At 47.8% G+C, this 20,105-nt stretch overlaps 1 protein-coding gene across 6 annotated transcripts in view; it reads left to right on the top strand.

Annotated features, from left to right (window-relative positions):
- The first annotated feature begins 430 nt into the window (after positions 1 to 430).
- HVCN1 (hydrogen voltage gated channel 1) overlaps positions 431 to 20,105 on the top strand; it is a 30,383-nt gene continuing 10,708 nt past the window's right edge. The window contains exons 1-4 of one of the 6 annotated variants that reach the window (XM_060118139.1): positions 431 to 497; positions 1,144 to 1,225; positions 5,675 to 5,714; positions 19,648 to 19,923. In XM_060118139.1, coding sequence (XP_059974122.1) covers positions 434 to 497; positions 1,144 to 1,225; positions 5,675 to 5,714; positions 19,648 to 19,923 — 462 coding nt within the window. In that variant the 5' untranslated portion in view covers positions 431 to 433. Of the gene's footprint in view, positions 498 to 542; positions 633 to 749; positions 1,114 to 1,143; positions 1,226 to 5,674; positions 5,715 to 19,647; positions 19,924 to 20,105 lie in introns of those variants that run through there. The other 5 variants (XM_060118144.1, XM_060118142.1, XM_060118143.1 and 2 more) reach the window with 5 other exon arrangements.

Genomic DNA, 20,105 nt, shown 5'->3' with positions numbered 1-20,105 from the left:
GGGAGGGACGGTAAAGCTGGGGAAGGGGAGCACTAGTCGGCCTGAGCAAGGGTGTGCTCTGCCTCGAGGCTGGAAGGCTCCTCCCTCGTGCCAATACCAGCCCAGCTGCAGGGCACCTCCTCTTCACCTCCAGCCTCACCTCCCCCGCCTGCCCCAGGGGCGTCCTGACAGCTTCGAGGTTGGCCACCCGCTTAGGGCATTCTGCCCACCCTCCACCCCCTGCCTGCAGATACTGTGCAGGGGACAGTCAGGGCCCCCCTTAAGTAACCAGGAGTTGGCAGGGGGTAGGGGGAGCGAGCAGGAGCCAGCCCTGCTTCCCTGAGTGTGTGTGGTGGGGAGGCGGGTGGACCCGCTGCCAATACGTCCCGTTGGAGGAAGGAAGTGGTTCCCTCCTCCCACCCCTTCCCTTAGGGTCGCCTGGGCCAGGATTCTCATGATTCGTGATTGGCTCCCACGGGCGGGACCTTTGTCCGTCTGCGGGATTGCAGGAGGCCCAGGTCAGGCTCGGGCCTGCGGAGCGGGAGGGGGCCGGGTGGGGGGAAGCCAGAGAGCAACAGGGAGACCGACAGACAGACAAGAACGACGGCAACGGGACAGACGCGGGCCAGAGCCCGAGACCAGCAGCTGACTGAGTTAGAGGGCGGGCGGCGGGAGGGGGAGGGAGGGGGAGGGAGGAGGCGGGAGGAAGGGGCGGGCGGCGGGAGAGGGCGGGACGGCTGGGCAGGCGCCGAGCTCGCAGTTGCTGCGGTGGCCGCCGGCGGGCTGGGCGCAGGGTAAGTGCTCCAGGGCCGGCCCGGGGCGCGCTGCCCTTCTCCGAGCTCTCCCAGCCCGAGCCTGCCAGGGACCCCCGCGGGATCCCAGGAGGCCCCGGTTTGCCCTGGCTTCTAGCGTTTCCCATCTTGGGGGAACGCGGGCAGGCAGTGATAACTCAGGGATCCCTGCCTGGCCCACGGATTCTAGAATCCAGTGGAGAGGAGGACAGGAGACAGCACGCACATCTCCCCTTGCAAACGGAAGTGTTGAAGAACTACCCCTTTGTATGGAGTGCTTACGTGGGCCAGGTGCCTTCACTTCATCACTTGCCTCGTAGCAGCAGCAGCAGCAACAGGTGAGGTAGGTACCATCCTCGTCTCCCTCTTCCAGGTGAAGACACCAAGACTCAAAGAGGCCAAGCCACTCGCCGGGGGTCACACAGCCAAAAGAGGCAGAGCCAGAGCTCACCCAGGTCGGTGTGAACCCCTAAGTCCTCTTACTCATCATGCCTGCCCCGCCCTGTCCTGCACCCCTAGGGAGACGGCAGGGAGAAGCCAGTGCTGGGAATAGGGGAGGAGGCCGAGATGAGCCAGCCTGCTCATCCCTGCAGGAGGAACCTCCACGGCAACAAATCCTTCGCCTGGGTAGGGGGTGCCAAGGAGCAAGAACAGTGGCTTGGGGCCAGGTTAAACTCCAGGACAGAGAGGAGAGGGCGGTGCAGCCCCCGTCCAGGAACTCCGGGGCCTGTACCAGCACTCCCGCTGGGCACAGGGGGGCTCTTGCAGGCTTAGCCATGGGACTTCAGTTCTCCGTGCCTCAATTTCCTTGTCTGTTTCCTTTGCTTATCCGTAACCTCGGGGTTAAGCATGCTTCGTGCCTCAGGATTGCCGAGAAGATTAAATGAGATGGTTGGTGTGAAGGCCTAGCCTAGTGTGTGACTCAAGCTGTGCCCCCTCCATCATCCCCACCCATCTGAAAGCACTTCTCTGTCCTTCACCCTCAAGTCAGAGCTATCTGAGATCGGCAGTATTTCCTACAGCCCCGCCAGCAGCTGGAAGCTTCTTGAGTAAGGCCAAGGCTGGGGCCTGCAACTCCTCCCTCTCTGACTCCGAGGGAAAGGCTGGTAGAGGCGGGTTTTGAAAATCTTTGGGGTGAGGCTTGCACAATTCCAGGACTGCCCTGTAACCCCCAAGCCCTCCCCCACCACCAGTTTTGCAAGAAGGAGGAAGCCTAACATATTCTTGCTCCAAAACCTGCTCCTCTCTTTGTCCCCAACATCTAGGCCAGCAGCAAGTGCTACTCCTCAGTATATTCTGCATCTGGTCACTCCTCTGCATCCCCACCGTGACCCCCAGATCCTCAGCACTGTCTACTGAACTCTGCACAGTCAGGCCCTGATTGATTCCTGGCTCTTCTCATGCCCCCATCCTCACTCCACTGCCTGCTCACTGCAGCCATACTGGCCTCCTCCTTCTTTCTTGGACATACTAAATTCTCTGCTCTCTCGGGGTCTGTGCACATGCCCTTCCTCCTCCCAGGGATTCTCTTTCTTGCCATCTTCTTGTGATGCACCTCCTTGCAATTCAGAGACGACCATAAAAGTCACCTACTCAGAAGCCTTATCTCACCACCCCAAGCCACAGGAGCCACTCTTGCCTGCCCTTTATTGCATTACTGTTTTTCTTTCTAGAGCTTAGCCCTGGGTGATGTTACCTTGCTTATGTGTTTCCTGGCTAAAATGTCAGCCTACCAGGGCCCAGACCTTTTTCTTGTCTCTACACGTTGGATTCCCCAGAACCCAGTGCCATGCCCTTGCACAGAGTAAAAGTTCCGATAACTTTGTACAATTGCAGGCAGTGTGTACAACCATCAGAGTTCTACTTCTCATTACTTAATAGCCTTCTTTCTACATTTCTGCATAGACCTCAGAATTGTCATTCCTCCCACTGCCTTCCTCAGCTTTTCCCTACAGTGGGGCTTATAGGCTGTTTCCAGGTTCTAACCCTAATGTCCAACTTTGCTTTAAACACTGTGGTACAAATTGCACTTTTTTTTTTTTTTTTTTTTTGGCTTTCAAATGATTTTTGAGTTAACAGTTTCCAAACTGATGTGTTCAAGTCAAGGGTATGGTCATCCTGATGGCATATACCACTTATTACCAGGTGACTGTTTAGAAAAATTATCCCCAGCAATGTGTGCAAGTTTTCCTACAGCCCCGCAAGCATTGGGTTTTTTCATTTTTGTTTTGTCTAGTTTAATGGGGAGGTTATGGCAGGTTTAAATTTTCCGTTGCTTGAATTAGTGAATCTGGGTGTTTTTCTATGCACGCGCTAGTTCCGTTTCCTGTCCTGTGGAGGAAGGAAATCTCCAGGGCACCTTAATTTTTCCCTTCACCTTCACTTTTGGTGGTGGTTCCACTTGAGCCCACCTCGTGAGAGCAGGGTGAGGGCCCCCAGGGGCTGGAACAGGAACACACCCAGGTGAACTCTGCTGGTTGCAGAAGCTGCTCTGCCAGTCAACCAGAAAGAAACTGAGTCCCTTGTGCCCTAAGCATGGTACTGTGGGGAGAAAAAGGACTCTTTTTTTCTTTAGGTCTTCGTGATTTTTTTTCAAAATGGTAGTATTTTTTAAATTACAAAAATAACACATGATATATAAGGTTATTCATTGGAACTTTGGGAAGCTAATGTTGGTCACTAATGGGAACTACACCCCCCCTCCTCAGGGGAATCCTGTGTGGTCATCCAAAGAGTGCACTTGCTCTAGAGCACATGGCGTAGAACGATCTCTGGGACACTGTGTTAGTCTCCTATGGCCGCTGTAACAAATGACCACACATCTGATGGCTTAAAACAACATAAATTTATTATCTTACAGTTCTAGGGGTCACACGCCCAAAATCAGTCTTGGTACGCCAAGATCAAGGTGTTGGCAGGGCTATATTGCTTCTGGAGTCTCTAGGGGAGACTCTGTTTCCTTGCCTTTACCAGCTTCTAGAGGCTTCCCTTATATTTTGCATCATGACCCCATCCCTCCATCTTCAAGACAGCATAACATCTTCAAATCTCACTCTGACTCCAATCCCTGCTTCTGTAGTCACATCTCCTATTCTTCTGATTCTCTTGCTGTACTTGTAAAGATGCTTCTGATTACACTGGGCCCACCTGGATAATCCCCCCATCTTGGAGTCCTTAATTTCATCACACCTGCGAAGTCCCTTTTGCCGTGTAAATTGACCTATTCACAGGTTCTGGGGATTAGGACTGATGGGGCTATCTTTCAGCCTCCCACACCCTAAAGGGAAATAAGCAAGGTTCAGAGCAGTGTGAGAGGTCACATTTGTTTAAGGGGAAAAAAAAGAATAAGTATGGCTGTGCTTGGAAAGACATAGAATACCTCCAAGGGCTATGTGGGAAACTGGTAGGAGAGGCCTTCTGGGAAGAACAGGAGTAGAAAGAAGACTTATGTGTCTTAGTATCTTTTTGTATTTAAATTTTTTACTACACATGTTAAAAATAAGTTTTAAGAAGTAACACATAATCATTGTAAAAGTTCAGACCTTCCAGAAACCAAGAGAAAGAAAATACCCACCCCACCCTCAAATCACTCCCATTTTCTCCAGCAATAACCACTGTAAAGAGTCTGGCTGTATCCTTACAGACTTTTTTAAAAATACATATATCATTTTCTCACATAGATGGAATCATACTGTACACACTGTGCTATAATGTGATGGGGGGCACCTGTTACATTACATCTTTCCTCATCCACATATGGAAATGTAACAGCACTGGAGTCTCCCACTCCCAGATGTACTGTAACTGACTCAACCAGACCCTCCCTTGTTGGTGGACATTTAGATTCTTTGCTGCTTTCCAGAGCAATCTCAACACTAACATATGTCTGTCTGGTTCTTAATTGGAGTGAAATTCACATAACATAAAATTAAATTTTTTAAAATTAACTTTTAAAGTGAGCAATTCGTTGTCATATAATACATTCCCGATGTGGTGCAACTACCACCTCTATCTAGTTCCAGAACACTTTCGTCACCTCAAAAGGAAACTCGGGGGCTTCCCTGGTGGCGCAGTGGTTGGGAGTCCGCCTGCCGATGCAGGGGACATGGGTTCGTGCCCCGGTCCGGGAGGATCCCACATGCCGCGGAGCGGCTGGGCCCCTGGGCCATGGCCGCTGGGCCTGGGTGTCCGGAGCCTGTGCTCCACAGCGGGAGAGGCCACAGGAGTGAGAGGCCCGCGTACCGCAAAAAAAAAAAAAAAAAAAAAGGAAACTCGGTCCCTATTAGGCAGTCACTCTTCATTCCCCTCTCCCCGTAGTTCCTGGCCACCACCAGTCTGCTTTCCGTCTGTACAGATTTGCATATTCTGGATATCACACATCGATGGAACCAAGTACTATGTGACATTTTGTGTCTGGCTCCTTTCACTTAGCGTAATGTTTTAGAGGTTCATTCATGTTGTAGCATGTGTCAGCACTTCATATCTTTTATTTTTTATTGAGGTATAATTGACCTACAATAGTTTCAGGTGTACAACATAGTGATTCGATATTTGTATATATTGCAAAAGTACTTCATTTCTTTTTATGGCTGGATAACATTCCATTGTATGAATATAACATCTTTTATTTATCCATTCATATGTAATGGACATGGATTGTTTCCATCTTTGGCTATGAATATTCGTGTACATGTATTTGTTTGAGTGCCTGTTTTCAATTCTTTTGGGTACATACTCAGGATGTACATCCTTCTTCACATGCTTTGAGCTTTATTATTTCCTATTTTCAGACACTGTTAACCTAAGAAAGTTAAAAATAATTTGTAAGAAAGTGTTGGAAAACACATACTATGGCGAATGATAGTAGGATGATAGATCTGGACAAATGTTTTCTTATTTTCCAGATCTGGAGACGACAGGAAAATGGCCACCTGGGATGAAAAGGTAAATTAATTCTGGAAGACTAGCAGCGTTAAAGGACCTCCCAGCCTTGAGAAGATAATTCTGTTTGGTGTTTCTAACAAGATAGAGGAAAAACACGTGTTCAGGATGCTTCCGCCATACCAAAGTGTTAAAAGTCACCGAGGTGAAAGCTAGAGAAGGAACCTCAAGATAGCCTGATAATCGGAAACAGACCATTCAAAACCCAGCTCTGCATTTTAATAGCCCTGTATCATTTGGTCACGCCCTTCACCTCCCCGAGCCTCAGTTTCCTTCTATGGAAAATGGGGAAAAGTTACTTAACCACCCCTGTTCCTGAAGGCTCACAGGGAGGAGTTGAGGAGACAATGGTCTCAGAATGCTAGGCCAATACTGAGCCCATAAGGCCTTCTCCCAACTGCTTATTTTACAGATAGAGACACTTGGGCACAGAGAAGTAAAGCGACTTGCTCCAGATCACACAGGTAGGAAGTGGCAGAGATGAGATTTCAGCCTAGCCTGACTCCAAAGCGAATGCTCTGCCCCCTGTGCTGTGTGGCCATCCTGAGTAGGACGAATAAATGCTGCCCTTGATGTCTGGGGTGCAGGCTTGTTGGATCTGGGGAGACGTTAGTTGTGAAGGGTGGGGCAAGGTGAAGAGGAAGTGTTGGCTTCCATTTCAGCTGTTCACTTGGAGCTTCTGGGGGCCTGGCCAGGTAGAGCTGTCAGGGCAGTGCCAGCAGCTCAGGGTAGCAACAGAGTGATGGGGCAGAGTTGGAGAAGCAAGTGTGAGGGTCAGAGGACCATGGGATGATGATGATGATGATGATGATGGTGGTGATGATGATGGTGGTGATCTTGCATTTCATCAAATTGATGGCCCCTTTAACTGTAAGAGTATTTCTGATTTAAAGCTGTTTACAATGTGGGAGGAGGAAGTGACCAATGGCACTTACAACATGCCACCAATTCTGATTTCAGAAATGTGGAAATGTGGGAAAATGTTCAACTTTGCATTAATGAAATATGGGGGCATTTCCAGCAGAGGGACGACAATCACCCTCTGTAGAGTTGTGTCAATTCCTGATAAGATACGGGAAGCTTAGTGCCTGCCACCCAATAGTAGGAGCTCCGTGAGTTCCAGTTATCATTAAGACTCACAGAAAGGCAGATGGAACAGTTTCCTTCATTTAAAGCTCCCTACTAGGCAAACCAAAAAAACAAGCGGAAACGCGCGATGGTAGTTACGCTGTGGTGTAACCGGCTCACTCCTACATCTCACGAGGGGCTGGATCAACCCACACGACTGCTGGAAAAAAAACTTGACAGGTGTATCAAGAGTCATGAAAATAGTCATAATCAAACCTGGTCATCTTACTTGCGGGAAAGGAAACAACCCATAAAAAGGAAAAAGTATAATTTACAGCACAATTTAGAAACACAAATTTATGTGTTTCTTAGCATGTAAGATGCCATTGATTGTAGAGGCACCATTATTTTATGTGCTACGAAGAAGAAAAAGTGCCACCATTTACTGTGATCTCGTGACACAACACTGACACTGGTCAATTGTAAGACAGACTTCAGAAATGTTAATATGTGAGAAAATGTGGCCTTAGAATTGGTGATAGAGGTGCTAAAAATGAACAGAAAATGCAATAATGAGCACTGACTCCTTGGTAAATTTCTTGGCCATTAAAAAGGCATAAGTCTGATGCATATAGGTAGTGGGGAGAAAATAAGATACAAAGTTGTCTGCAGTCTTCGATTATAATTGTAAAAGACATAGATTAGAGTGAGATGGGTAGATAAGTAGATGATAAATTTGGTGTGTTGGGCTGATTATTTCTTTTTGCTCATGTTTTCACAATAATAATACTGAAAGAAATAGATCTGGAGTAAAGGTCTGCTCATTGGGGTGAATGACAGCAGGTAAAGCTGGGGATTCCGGGTACGTCAGGGGGTCTGGCTGCACGGACAAGTCGCAAGGGTTGGGGTGAGGACACAGAAACATCAGGGCAAGCAGAGGGTTAGAATGCAGAGCCAAGGGATGACACCTCGGGGGACTCCTGGGGCCGGGAGCCTGTCTGTCATCGAACAGAGGCCAAAAGAAGGGGTGGCCCCAGCGGCATTGCTGGGGAGCTGGGGAAATTGGACCAGGGCCACGTGTAGCAAATAAGCCTCTTACTGATTCAAAGAACAAGTTCCTTTTAATAATTTACCTTGTGAAGTTAATTATGTTTTTACAAAACTGTTTTAATAGGATTGCTTTTAGGAGATTTTTAATTGTCCAGCTCCTCTAATTTTGGGGAGGAAAACAGCTCTGTCGTAGAAGAAACTGGTGGGGTTTTTAGCCATGGCTCAGACCTAATTTGCTGTAGCCAGCTCTGCCCAGAGGGGCCCCCAGCAGGGGGGCTGCCCAGAGGGGCGCCCAGCAGGGCCCTCCCTGCCCCTTCCCACCTCTCTGAGCCTCCGTTTTCCTCTTTTGTAAAATGAGAACAGTGAGGATTAAACAAGATAGTGACTGGAAGGCACTTAGCAGGGTGCCGGGCTATAACAGACGCTTGAAACACAGGAGCTACTGATGCCATCATGAGGATAAAGTAGGTTTTCAACCCATCAGCTGACCTAGTCCTCAGCTCAGATGATTGCATGTCACCAGCCACATCTGGAGAACCTGGTTGCCAGGTGTGCTTAGAAATCCTTGTGGCCCTTTGGCACACTTCTTACAAGGTGTTTGGAGGCACCGGGTTCATTTACGATGCTGGTTCTTGACCTTGGCTGTACATTGGAGATCCCAACACCCAGGCTACCCCCAGACCAACTGAATCACAATCTGGGGGCCTGTGACCCAGGCACTGGGTTTTTTTTTTTTAAAGCATCCAGGTGGTTCCAATGTGCAGCCAGAGCTGAGAGCCATTGGTTAAACTGCAGCTGCACTGGCCTCCTTCCAAGGACCGAGCCACAGTGGGGCAGGAAAGAGGGGAGCCCTGAGTTCTTGTTTATCCCATCTTTTCCATGGCTGAAGCATCACTAAGATGTTGGGGGGTGGGGTGGCCCAGATGACTCAGTTGTACTGGTGATAGGTCCTAATTTCTAGCTGGGTAAATATTTTTTTCTTTCTATGCTTTTGTTAACACAAATAGCAGCCTGACTTATGCTTCCCAGTTAACATGGCTGATTCACAGACTTTGGGCAAGACTGCCACCTCTCTGACAATCATCCTCTCCCTCCCCCAGGGAAACAGACAGAGTACATCCCACCATACCCGTGTTTTTCAAACTCAACCCATTAGTGGTTCCTGAAATCCATTAATGGGCTGCCATCAGCCTTTTAAGAAATAGAATAAAGTGGAAAACATAAGTCTCTCACATGTTAACTTTAGTTATAGAACATATATATGTCAATGTGTACTAAGTGGCAGGATATAAAATGTGTTTCTTATTGAGTAACACTGGGCTGAACTCCCCGCCCAACATTGACCTTCACCAGCTGTGAGCTGGGTCCAGGGCAGCATTCAGAGAGGTCGTGCAGGAGGGAGAGGGCTCTGGGCCAGGCAGCCTGGGTCGGAGTCTGAGCTCTGCTTCTCACTGGCTGTGTGAGCTGGGGCAAGTTGCTTGGCCTCTCTGTTCTCAGTTTCCTCACCTGTAAATGAAGAGGATTCGGTCCCCACCTTGTCGAGTTGTTGCTGTATGTTACAAAGGGCTTTTGCACAGAGCTCAGAAAATGGCAGGCGCTCTGGGGATAGTTACAATCACTACAGTTTCCACTACCTTAAATGTTATTTCCCACATCGTCTCCACCCAGCCTCCTGATCAACTTGCCAGGTCAACAGACTCTTCCATCAAATCAGGAGGGATTCTGACCCTACAGGAAATGGAGAGAAAAGTTGGAGAATACGTCTCTGGGGCACCTGGGCCACCAGTCAGGCTTCTCAGTCTACCAGCAGCACCACCCCCTGCCCAAACTAGTCAGCCGTCACGGTGGTTATTTTCGTGAAACCTCAAACTTCCTCCCCACCCTAGAGAAGGAAAAGCTGCTACGCTTATTTAAAGACTTCCCTGAGTTTAAAAATAGGCATTCCTCCGAACATAAATCCCTGGGGACAGGGTAGGGGGAGGTGGCGGTAGAGTACGTGAGCCTCTGGGGTACATGAGTCCCCCAAGAGGAGATATTTGCTCGAGGGATTCATTCCACCCTCCAGGTATGTTTAGTGGGAGGGAACCTGTGGTCTTCCAGGCATGAAGAATACGGAGGATATGGCATGAGCAAAAACCCACCTACCCAGTCCCCTAATGGGGAGTGGGGGAGGAAACAGACTCTGTTACACAAACAGGTGGATCCATCTCCACTGGGGAGGCATGTGGGCCATGCATGAATGCAACAGGGGAGGTACACGGTCAGCTTCCTGGAGCTGGGCTGCTTGAGGGAGACCTCCTGAAGGAGGAAAAGAAAAATGACAAGGTGGAAGAGGAGTGGGCGTTCTAGGCAGAGGAAATCACGTGTGCAAAGGCCTTGTGGTCGAAGGAACCTATTGAGTACAAAGGGCTGAATGGAGACCATGTGGCCAGAGCAGAGAGACTGGTGACAGGTGAGGTCAGATAGGCAGGCAGAGGCCACAGCGTGCAGAATGGCTATAGGTCTCTGGAAGGCACTTGGGTCTTTTTTTTTTCCCAGCCGCACCACACTGCTTGTGGGATCTTAGTTCCCTGACCAGGGATCCAGCCCAGGCCCTTGGCAGTGAAAGCGTGGAGTCCTAACCACTAGACCACCAGGGATTTCCCTGGGTCTTTATTTTTAAGATCAGTGGGAAGCCAAAGAAGAGTTTCAAATAAGGGAGTGCATTAGGGTCCCCAAGATCACCCCAGGTTCAGTGATTCGCTAGGAAGGCTCATAGGACTCAGCATACAGTTCCACTCATGGCTAAGATTTTTACAAAGAAGAATCAGCAAAGGGAAAAGATACATGAAGTGGAATCCAGGGGAAACCAGACACAAGCTTCCAGATTCCTCTCCCAGTGAAGTCACATGAGACTTGCTTAATTCCTCCAACAGCAAATTGTGACAACACATGCTAGGAGAGCTTGTTAGAGACTCAGCACCCAAGGTTTTTATTTGGGGGCTGGTCACATGGGTACCTTCCAAACTCCAAAAATTCCAGACTACCCAGAGGAAAGCAGGTGTTCTACAGAAACCACTTGTCTTTACAAACAGTCCGGTCACAGTGAGCTGTCCTTACCAGGTGGGAACCCTCCCCAAATCCAAGTTCCCAGATGTCAGCCAAGGGCCAAGCAGGCCTTTCTAAGGGCAGCAGCCCCAGGCCTTTTCTGCACAGGGAGTGACGTGATTATGTTTCAGGAAGTGCTCTCAGGCTGCTGACGAGAATCTAAGAGCGATGGGAGAACAGTGAGGAGCTGGTACGTCCTCCAAGTAAAAGGTGGAGGCTGGGGGGGGCAGGGAGGTGGCCGAAGATGGGGGAAGTAGATGATGAATTCAAAGGTCATTTAGATGCTAAAATGCACAGGGCTTAGTGATAGGTGGGCTTTGGGGGAGGGAGATGGAAGGCAGGGGTTGGGGACAACCTCTCTGACCCTGGCTGGGTGTGTCTGAAGATCCCTGGACCCAGAAGACAAGGTGTAGGTGCAAGTCCATGGACTGTCCACTGGGTGGTGGCAATTGCCATGTTGCAAGTCTCAGTTTCCCCTGCTAAGGGAGGGAGGATTGCATCTCAGAACCTTGATTCAGCCTCTTTCAATATCATCGTTCTTGTTGCTTTAAAAATATCAGCTTTTCTGGCACATTTTCCCCCTCATTGACAGAGCGTCTCAGAAAGAACAAAGCTAGTAGACCTGAGTTCATATGCCAGCTTTACCACTTACGTTTCTTTGTTTTTAAAAACTGTACACAAACAAGTTCTCAGTGTTAAGAAATTAAAACAGCAAACAGTATATATTAGGTTGAACCACATGAAATTGTCAGTTTCTACCAAATTTGACCTACAACAATGGTCATTAAAATTTTTTTAAAAAATATTTATTTATTTACTTATTTTGGCTGCACCTGGTCTTAGTCACGGCATGCGGACTTCTCAGTTGCTTCACATGGGCTTCTTAGTTGCAGCATGCATGCGGGATCTGGTTGCTTGCCCAGGGATCAAACCCAGGCCCCTGCATTGGGAGTGTGGAGTCGTACCCACTGGACCACCAGGGAAGTCCCCCAAAATGGTCATTTTCTAAAAAGTCTTATTTCAGGAAAGTTTTTTTGAATTATATCTTGAACCATTCTGTTCCATTGTTTTGGTTTTCTTTTTCAGGGATTCCAGTTGTATACATTAGATATGTGTGTGTGTGTCTGTATGTGTGTGTATATATATATTTTTTTTTCATTCTCCCTCCCTCTCCACTCCCCCCAAATACTTCGTTCTCTGCAGGTTAGATCTTATTACATAAATGACTTATTTCTTATGGTTAAACCTAATAGGAAAAAAAAAAGAAAGTTTCTCTTCACCCTCCAACCCAATCCCAATCCCTATCCCTTCATAGAGGTAACCACTTGGTTTGGGTTGTTGATTTTGTTTTTAACAAAAATGGCATTATACATTTTGATGCTGGTTTTTACTTGATCATAGATGAAAGACACCTTTCTATGTCAGTACGTACAGCCACGCTGGCGTACTGCATTCTTAACAGCTGTGTAGTATTCCACAGTGTGGTCTACCACAGTGTATTTAACCATAGACCTTGAAGTTTTAGCAGGTCTGCAGTGAGCATTATGCGTGAGTGTCTTTTTGCTCATGTGTGAGTCCCTTGTCAGGTCAAACAATGACATTTAAAATTTTGATAGAAACTGGTTTAAGGCTGATCCTCCTTTGCTCCCATGCCTGGCACATTGCAGAGACTCAAATATTTTTTCAAAAGATGAAACTGCCTCATTACCCTCCTAAGAAGGATGTACCCATTTCCTTGCCCACCAGGTAGTGTAGGGGAGTGCCTTCCTCACCCCATCTCTGTCACCCTGCCACACCAGGTGACTTTGGGCAGTAGGTCTCCCCTCCCCAAACTTCAGTTTCCCCTTCTGTAGAATGGAGAGACCACACCTCCCTGTCCTACCTACTTCTCAGGATTTTTGTCAGCTTCAAGTGAGAGCAGGAGGGCATGGAGGTGGCCTATAAGCCGCAAGCAAAAAGAAACAAGTGGTTTTGTGACCTCCAAAGGAGCCTGCTTTCTCCCAGGAATGCAGGATGGATGTGCGGCCCACGAAGATGAGAGAGAGAGAGAGAGCGCACGTGGTCTGTAGTACCCTTGGGCTGACTCGGACACACACCCTCTGTATTAATTAGCTTCCTGGGGTTGCAATAACAAGTGACCACAAACCAGATGGCTTAAAACAACAGAAATTTATTCTCTTAGTTCTGAAGTCCAGAGTTCTAAAATCAGGGTATTGGCTGGGTTAGAGGGAGGCTCAGAGGGAGGATCTGTTCCATCCCTTTCTCCTAGCTTCTAGTGGTTGCTGGCAATCCTTGGCATTCCTTGGCTTGTAGATGCATCACTCCAATCTCTGCCTCCATCTTCTCATGGCCTTCTCCTCTGTGTGTCCTCTCCTTTTCTTATAAGGACACCAGTCACTGGATTTAGGGTCTGCCCTAAATCCAGAATGGTTTTATTGCAAGATCTTTTTTTTGGCCTCACTGTGTGGCTTGCGGGATATTAGTTCCCTGACCAGGGATTGAACCCAGGCCCACGGCAGTGAAAGCACAAGAGTCCTAATCTCTGGACCACCAGGGAATTCCCAGCAAGATCTTTAACTAATTACATCTGCAAAGGCCTGTATTCCAAGCAAGGTCGTATTCTGAGGTTTCAGATGGACATGAATTTTGGGGCAGCCACAATTCATCCCACTGCACCCTCCTAACAGGCAGATCTCTGGTCATGGGCCGCCTGGCTTTTTCTTGGCCATGTCTTCTAACACAGGGGCTCCAGGTCATACAGCTCAAGGGCATATCCTGGCTCTGCCATTTTCTGAGTGTATGACTTTGGACAAGGCACCTTTTTCATGGCTTCGACCTCAGAGGGGTGTTAGGAATTAAAATGAAATGGTGCATTTAAGGAATTTACTGGTGTGCTAATACAACAAATAATAAACAATCAACAATAATAGATGTTGGTGCTGTTGTGTCTTGTTTGGGGTACGAGTATTGATTAATAAGCAAATCAGGTCCCTAGAAGTAGGCTGTGGGAGGGAACGGGGAAATGGGGACTTAAGGGATATTAGGCCCTGGGAATCAAGAGTCGGCTGACTTTCTTTAAAAGTACCTTTTTCAGTGATTGTTGGATGACCATGAAATAGGGACTTCCCCCTCCTACAGATGGCGGCTTCAGAGTCTGTAAGAATAGACATTCACAAGAACGTTTTCTTCTCCATCAATCGTGGGTCTGTTTGTCTTGTTTTCTCCCTCTTTCCCAGGTAGTAATTTTTCAGATATAATACCTGTCATGTGTAAACCAGAAGTAGGCGATTACCTTTGATGGGTAGCTCCTGCGGTTTTGCTGTTAATGCATTTACTAAATACTTATTGAGCCCCTCCCTGTGACTGGAGGAGGAAGAGCATCTGCCCTCCCAGAGTTCACAGACCAGTGCTGGAGACAGACAACCTTGAGATGTCAAAGTGTTTGTTAGTGAAGGGCTTGATGGGGAAGTAGAGGAAGGACGCTCACCCAGCGGGCGGTGGTTAAGGAAGACCTCCCAGGGGAGGTAAAATCGATGTCTGTAAGACTTGAAAGAGAACTAGGGTGAGACAGGCGAGGGTATTCCAGGCAGGGGGCAGGCCGTGTGAAGTCCTGGAAGCAAGAGAGAGCATGGTTTATTCTAGAACCGCAATGTAGTTGATGTAACTGGAGTGTGGCAGAGGCTGGGGAGGAGACCAAGAGAGCTTTGACCTTGTCCTGAAGGCAGCGGTTGGCAGTGGGTGAGGGTGGAGGGACTGAAGGTAATGGGAAGAGGGGGAGGATAGGCGAGGGCAGGGACACAGCCAGACCAGCCTTGGAGAAAGGTGACCCTGGCCACCACTAGGTGGAGAAAGGGTCAGAGGCAGGAGGCTGAGTGAGGAGGCTGGTGCTGGCGTCCCGGCAAGAGGCGAGAGCGGTAGGAGAGAGTAGAGAAGAGGAGGTGCAGCATGAGTGGTGTTGAGGAGGTTAGACTGACGGAGAGAGAGGAGCCAGGAATGATCTTTAGTTCTTGGCTTGAGCAGCAGGGTGGATGTGACACCATGACCGAGGGGAACATGTAAGGAAGAGTGGATCTGGGGGCAAAGATAAGAAATTAGTTCAGTTTGGGTCATAGCAACTAATGACCTGGCAGGGTATCAGACAGCAGGCTGGAGACTGATTTGCACCTGAGCAGCATTGAAAACACAGGTGTGTAGAGACCACCGAAGGGAGAGAGTCGCCCTGTGCCAGGACAAGCTCATGGTTGGGGACTTGAGGACTTCTGGTGGCGTGGGGGCAGGGACATGGTACAGGGAGGGAGGCCAGAGATGGGAGAAAAATCAAGAGGCGAGGTTGTCAAACAGAACCAAGTCCACAGTGTGAGAGGATACAGTCCAGTCCAGCTGGAACCATAGTTGTGGGCTTTGATACGGAAAGGTGACCCCAGAGGGAGCAATGCCAGGATATATTGGGACAACAAGGGTTAATGCAGGGGAGATGGAGATGGGGGTGTCCAGCGCCAGGGCCTCCACTGATCTAGATTCTCCGGGTTGCACGTGAAAGAAACAACTCAATCTATATAGCTTCAGCCAGAAAAGGAATCTTTCAGTTCATGTAACTAAACAGTCTGGGGGTTGCAGAGCAAGCAGCGGGGCTAGTAACCAGAGAAACGAGATATCCACGGGTGATGATGAAGTTGGAGGAGTGGAGGTGAGAGCTTTTGTTGTTGAGGAATAATAATACCAGCTGGTGCTTACAGAGGGGCTGCTCCAGGCTAGGCACTGAGGCCAGTGGTCCCCGTAGCTCACTGAGTCAGTCCTTCCGTCCCACCCAGGCAAGGTGGGGGGATCCCGAGAGCTGAGAGTCCAGAGTGGGTGGTGAAGTTGCTGAGGCCCACAACGTTTTCATGATCTTTGCCCTTTTCTGGAACTTTTCTGCTTCCGGAATGACAGATTTTTGACTTAAAACCAGAGTTGTTTTGTGCTCTGCTGGGTGCCATAAATATTTTCATCCCAAATTACTGAAAGTTGCTTCTCTACTGGGTGCAAAGTTTCAAAAAAAAATTTCCTTTCCTGTATGAAATATAAAATGTGGTTTTTGCAAAGCACCCTGAGGTTCCCACCATGCTGAGAACTAGTACAGGAGGTTTCCATCTGCTAGGTGAGGTGTTTTGAGGGGGGCGGATTATGGCCAGTAGCCACCCAGAGAGATTTGGGACATCTGTGGGCCTGGCCTTTGGCCAGCCCTGGGAACCCAGCAATTGGAGTGCTGGCATGGGAGACAGGGCACCAGTGCCCTCAGCCAACAGGCACTTGATGGGCTTCTGTCCTAGGTCAGGTGTCACATGATACTCTGGGGACATGGACTCTTGTATCTACGTGTTTATATTTTTCCATCAAATTTGGAAATTTTCTTCAACCATTATTTCTCCAAATATTTTTCCTCTCATCTCCTTTTGGTACTCCAGGTACATGTATATTAGGCCACTTAATATTGTCCCTGAGGCTCTATTCTTCCCCCTACCCCAGGTCTTTTTTCTCTCCATGCTTCCACTGGATATTTTCAATTTTTTATCTTTTAGTTCACTGAACTTTTCTTCTGCAGCATCTAATCAGCTATTAAGCCCATCAGTGATTTTTCATTTCATATATGTATTTTTCTGTTCTAGAGTATCCATTTGGATCTTTTTTGTATTTTCATTTCTCTTTTGAGATTCTCCATTTGTTCCCTCATCAAGTTCATGTTTTCCTTGAAATCCTTGAACATATTTAGAATAGCTATTTTCAAGTCTCCATTGGCCAATTCCATTATCTCTGTCCCTCTTGAGCTATTAAGCTAATTTTTCTATTGGTTATGGCCACATTTTTTCTGCTTATTTATCTGCCTAGTAATTTTTTATTATATGTTGGACATGATGAATGTTATGTTGTTGAGGGTGTTTTATTATATGTTGGACATTATGAATGTTATGTTGTTGAGGGTGTTTTGCTGTCTTCCTCAAAAGAGCACTTTTGAGTTTTGTTCCAACGGGCAGTTAATTTACTTAGGGATAAGTTTGATCTTTTTTTAAAACCTTATTTTTAAGCTTAGTTGGGAGAGGTCTAAGGTAGCCCTGACTGGAGGGCTAGATTAGGTCTACTTATAAGGCATGGCTTTTTTGGAATTTCTACTGAATGCTCAGAGTGTTCAACAAGATCTCTCTACTCTAGCTGTTTGGAACTCAGATCTCCTAACCCAGCCCTGTGTAATTGGTAGTAGTTCAGCTCACAGTTCCCCAAGAGTTGTTTTTTTTTTTTTCCCCTGAAAGTTATATTTTGCCTTGCCTCATGGAATCTTGCTCTGCACACGTGAATTTTAGGACTCAGCCAAAGTCCAATTTTTTGAGTTTCTTCTCTGTGCTGCTTCCTTTTCTCTGGTACCTTGACACACAAATTCCTGAGGAAGGAAAGTTCAATAGTCCTGAACTATAATCTTTGTCTCCAGAGTCCAGAAAGTACTTCCAGGCAGGTGATTATGGGGCTCATCTCATTTGTTTCTCTTCTCTCAGGGATCACAGTAAATTTCATACATTTTATCCAGTGTTATAGTTTATCTAGTCTTATGGCAGTTGCTTTAACTGGTATAGTTAATTTTATGGCAGTTGCTCTAACTGGTATAGTTGTTTATACCAGTTACTGTATCATGGTCAGAATCAGAAATCCCATTCTTTTGTATGTTTATGCTCACATTTTACACATTCCAAAAACAATATATAGTAATATTTTGCGGCCATTGACGTAGGAAGAAAACTAGGAGAGTGTGGAATCCCAGATGCCAATGAAGGAAGTTTTTGAAGAAAGGGAGTGATCTGCTGTGTTCAGTACTGCTGAGGGGGTACACGTGGATGTCATCAGTGATACACCGAGACATAGTTCATTCATTTTAACTGTGTATAACATTCCATCACATGAATAGAAAAAATTCACTTCTCTATCTCCTACCATTTAGGTGAACATTTGCAGTGAACATTCTTGAACATGTTACTGATTTGAGTACATGTGGGTGAGTTTCTCTTTGAAGCCTATCTAGGGGTGGGATTACTAGATCATTAACTAGTACAGCTTCATCTTGACAAAACAATGCCAGATTGCTTCCAAAAATAGTGGTGCCAGTGTCTGTTCCTGTCTTCAGGGTTCAGGAGACCCCCATTGCTTCACACATTCACCAACATTTGCTATTGTAGACTTAAATTCTTGCCAACATGAGGAACAAAAAGCTGTGTGATTGTTACGTCAATTCACATTTTCCTGAATATTAGTGAAGTTGAGTGTCTTGGCCATCTGGGTTTCCTCTCATGTGACCTGCCTGTTAATATCCACTACCTAATTTTACATGGAGTTGTATTTTTGGGGTAAGATTTCTTTATATATTCTGGACACTAAAACTTTGTCTATTAAATACATTGGAAATATTTACTCCCAGTCTGTGGTGTATCTGACTTTGTACAGTTGTGTGTGTGAGAAAGAGAGAGCGAGAGATAAAAGTTTTTAGCTTTGATGAGTTAGGTCTATCCATTTCTTTTGTGTTTTGTGTCTTATTTAAGCAGTCCTTCCCAGACCTGAGGTCATAAAGATACTTGTCTGTATTTTGTTCTAAGACTTTTAAAGTTTTTTAAAATACATTTATATAGGTTAACACAACTGAAATTTATTCTGTGTGTGGTGTGAGGTAGGGATTTTTTTTTTTCCCTGTTGGGAAAGCCAGATATCCTAACCTCTCCAGTGTTTTCTCACTGATCTGGACTGCCATTGCCATCACATCCAGGTTCCCACAGGGACCCGGGTCTGTTTGGGGCTCTTTTTTCCTGTTATGCTGATCATATTGCCTATTCTTTTTATTTTTTTTTTTTGCTGTACGCGGGCCTCTCACTGCTGTGGCCTCTCCCGTTGCGGAGCACAGGCTCCGGACACACAGGCTCCGCGGCCATGGCTTGCGGGCCCAGCCGCTCCGTGGCATGTGGGATCTTCCGGGATCGGGGCACGAACCCGTGTCCCCTGCATCGGCAGGCGGACTCTCAACCACTGCGCCACCAGGGAAGCCCTGCCTATTCTTATAAACATACCTGAAGGTTTTCATTATTGAACTTTATAAAAAATTTGATGTCTGGTAGGGTAAGTTGGGCAAAGGAATGGGAGGATATTTGCTTTTTTACTTTGAAGTCCATCCGTCTTTAAACAACTGTCCATAATGTATTTAAAACAGCACTGGCTGAACTTAGGGAAAATCCGCTTGCTGCTCAGACCTTTCCAGGACTGATCTGTGGCATGGAAGGCGGGGAGGGTGGCTTCACTTTTGTGTGAAACTTTGGGTACTTTTACTTTTGCCTTTGCCCTCTCCCCGCCCTGCCAACCCTCACCTCTGGGGTTTTAGGTTGTGATGTCTCTGAACCATGGGCTGCTCTTCCAGTATTTACATGAGGGCCCGTGGTGGGTGTTTTGCGACTGGGTGGCAGTACCTCCCCTGTTGGTTACTGCCAACCAGACCACGGTGGCAGGCCTGACGGAATCTGGGGTTTCCTGTTGCCTCAGCGGCCCTGAGACCCTGGATTCCAAAAATAAATGCACGAGAAACCACTGTGACCTCATGGTCTGTGCTTGCACGGTGCTCTGAGCACAGGGACTGTCTTCACCCCGTGGCCCGGCCCAGTGGGGGCCCTGCTCCCCCAGAGTGACAGACGGGCCACCTGAGCGCTTCCTCTCTGTCCCCTCCCTTCAGGCAGTCACCCGCAGGGCCAGGGTGGCTCCCGCCGAGAGGATGAGCAAGTTCTTGAAGCACTTCACCGTCGTTGGGGATGACTACCACGCGTGGAACATCAACTACAAGAAGTGGGAGAATGAAGAGGAGGAGGAGGAGGAGCAGCCACCGCCCACACCGGCCTCGGGCACGGAGGGCAGAGCTGCCGATCCTGCCGAGGCCCCTGCCCCCGTGCCCAGGCCCCGCCTCGACTTCAGGACCACTTTGAGGAAGCTCTTCAGCGCCCACAGGTTTCAGGTAGGTGGGCAGAGGCCTGAGATGCCTGGGGTGGGGCAGAGCCGTCAGCAAAGAGTCACGAGGGCAGGGTGGGGGCCCATCTCTGCCTCCAGCTTCTTCACACACATCTACTGAGCACTGACCATGTGCTGGGCAGGTCCCATGTGGTCTGGGGCAAAATAAGTCCTAATCCAAAAGTCAAT

The sequence above is a fragment of the Mesoplodon densirostris genome, chromosome 15 (assembly GCF_025265405.1).
Source record: "Mesoplodon densirostris isolate mMesDen1 chromosome 15, mMesDen1 primary haplotype, whole genome shotgun sequence".
Lineage (NCBI taxonomy): Eukaryota > Metazoa > Chordata > Mammalia > Artiodactyla > Ziphiidae > Mesoplodon > Mesoplodon densirostris.
This window is presented reverse-complemented; position numbering and strand designations above follow the sequence as displayed.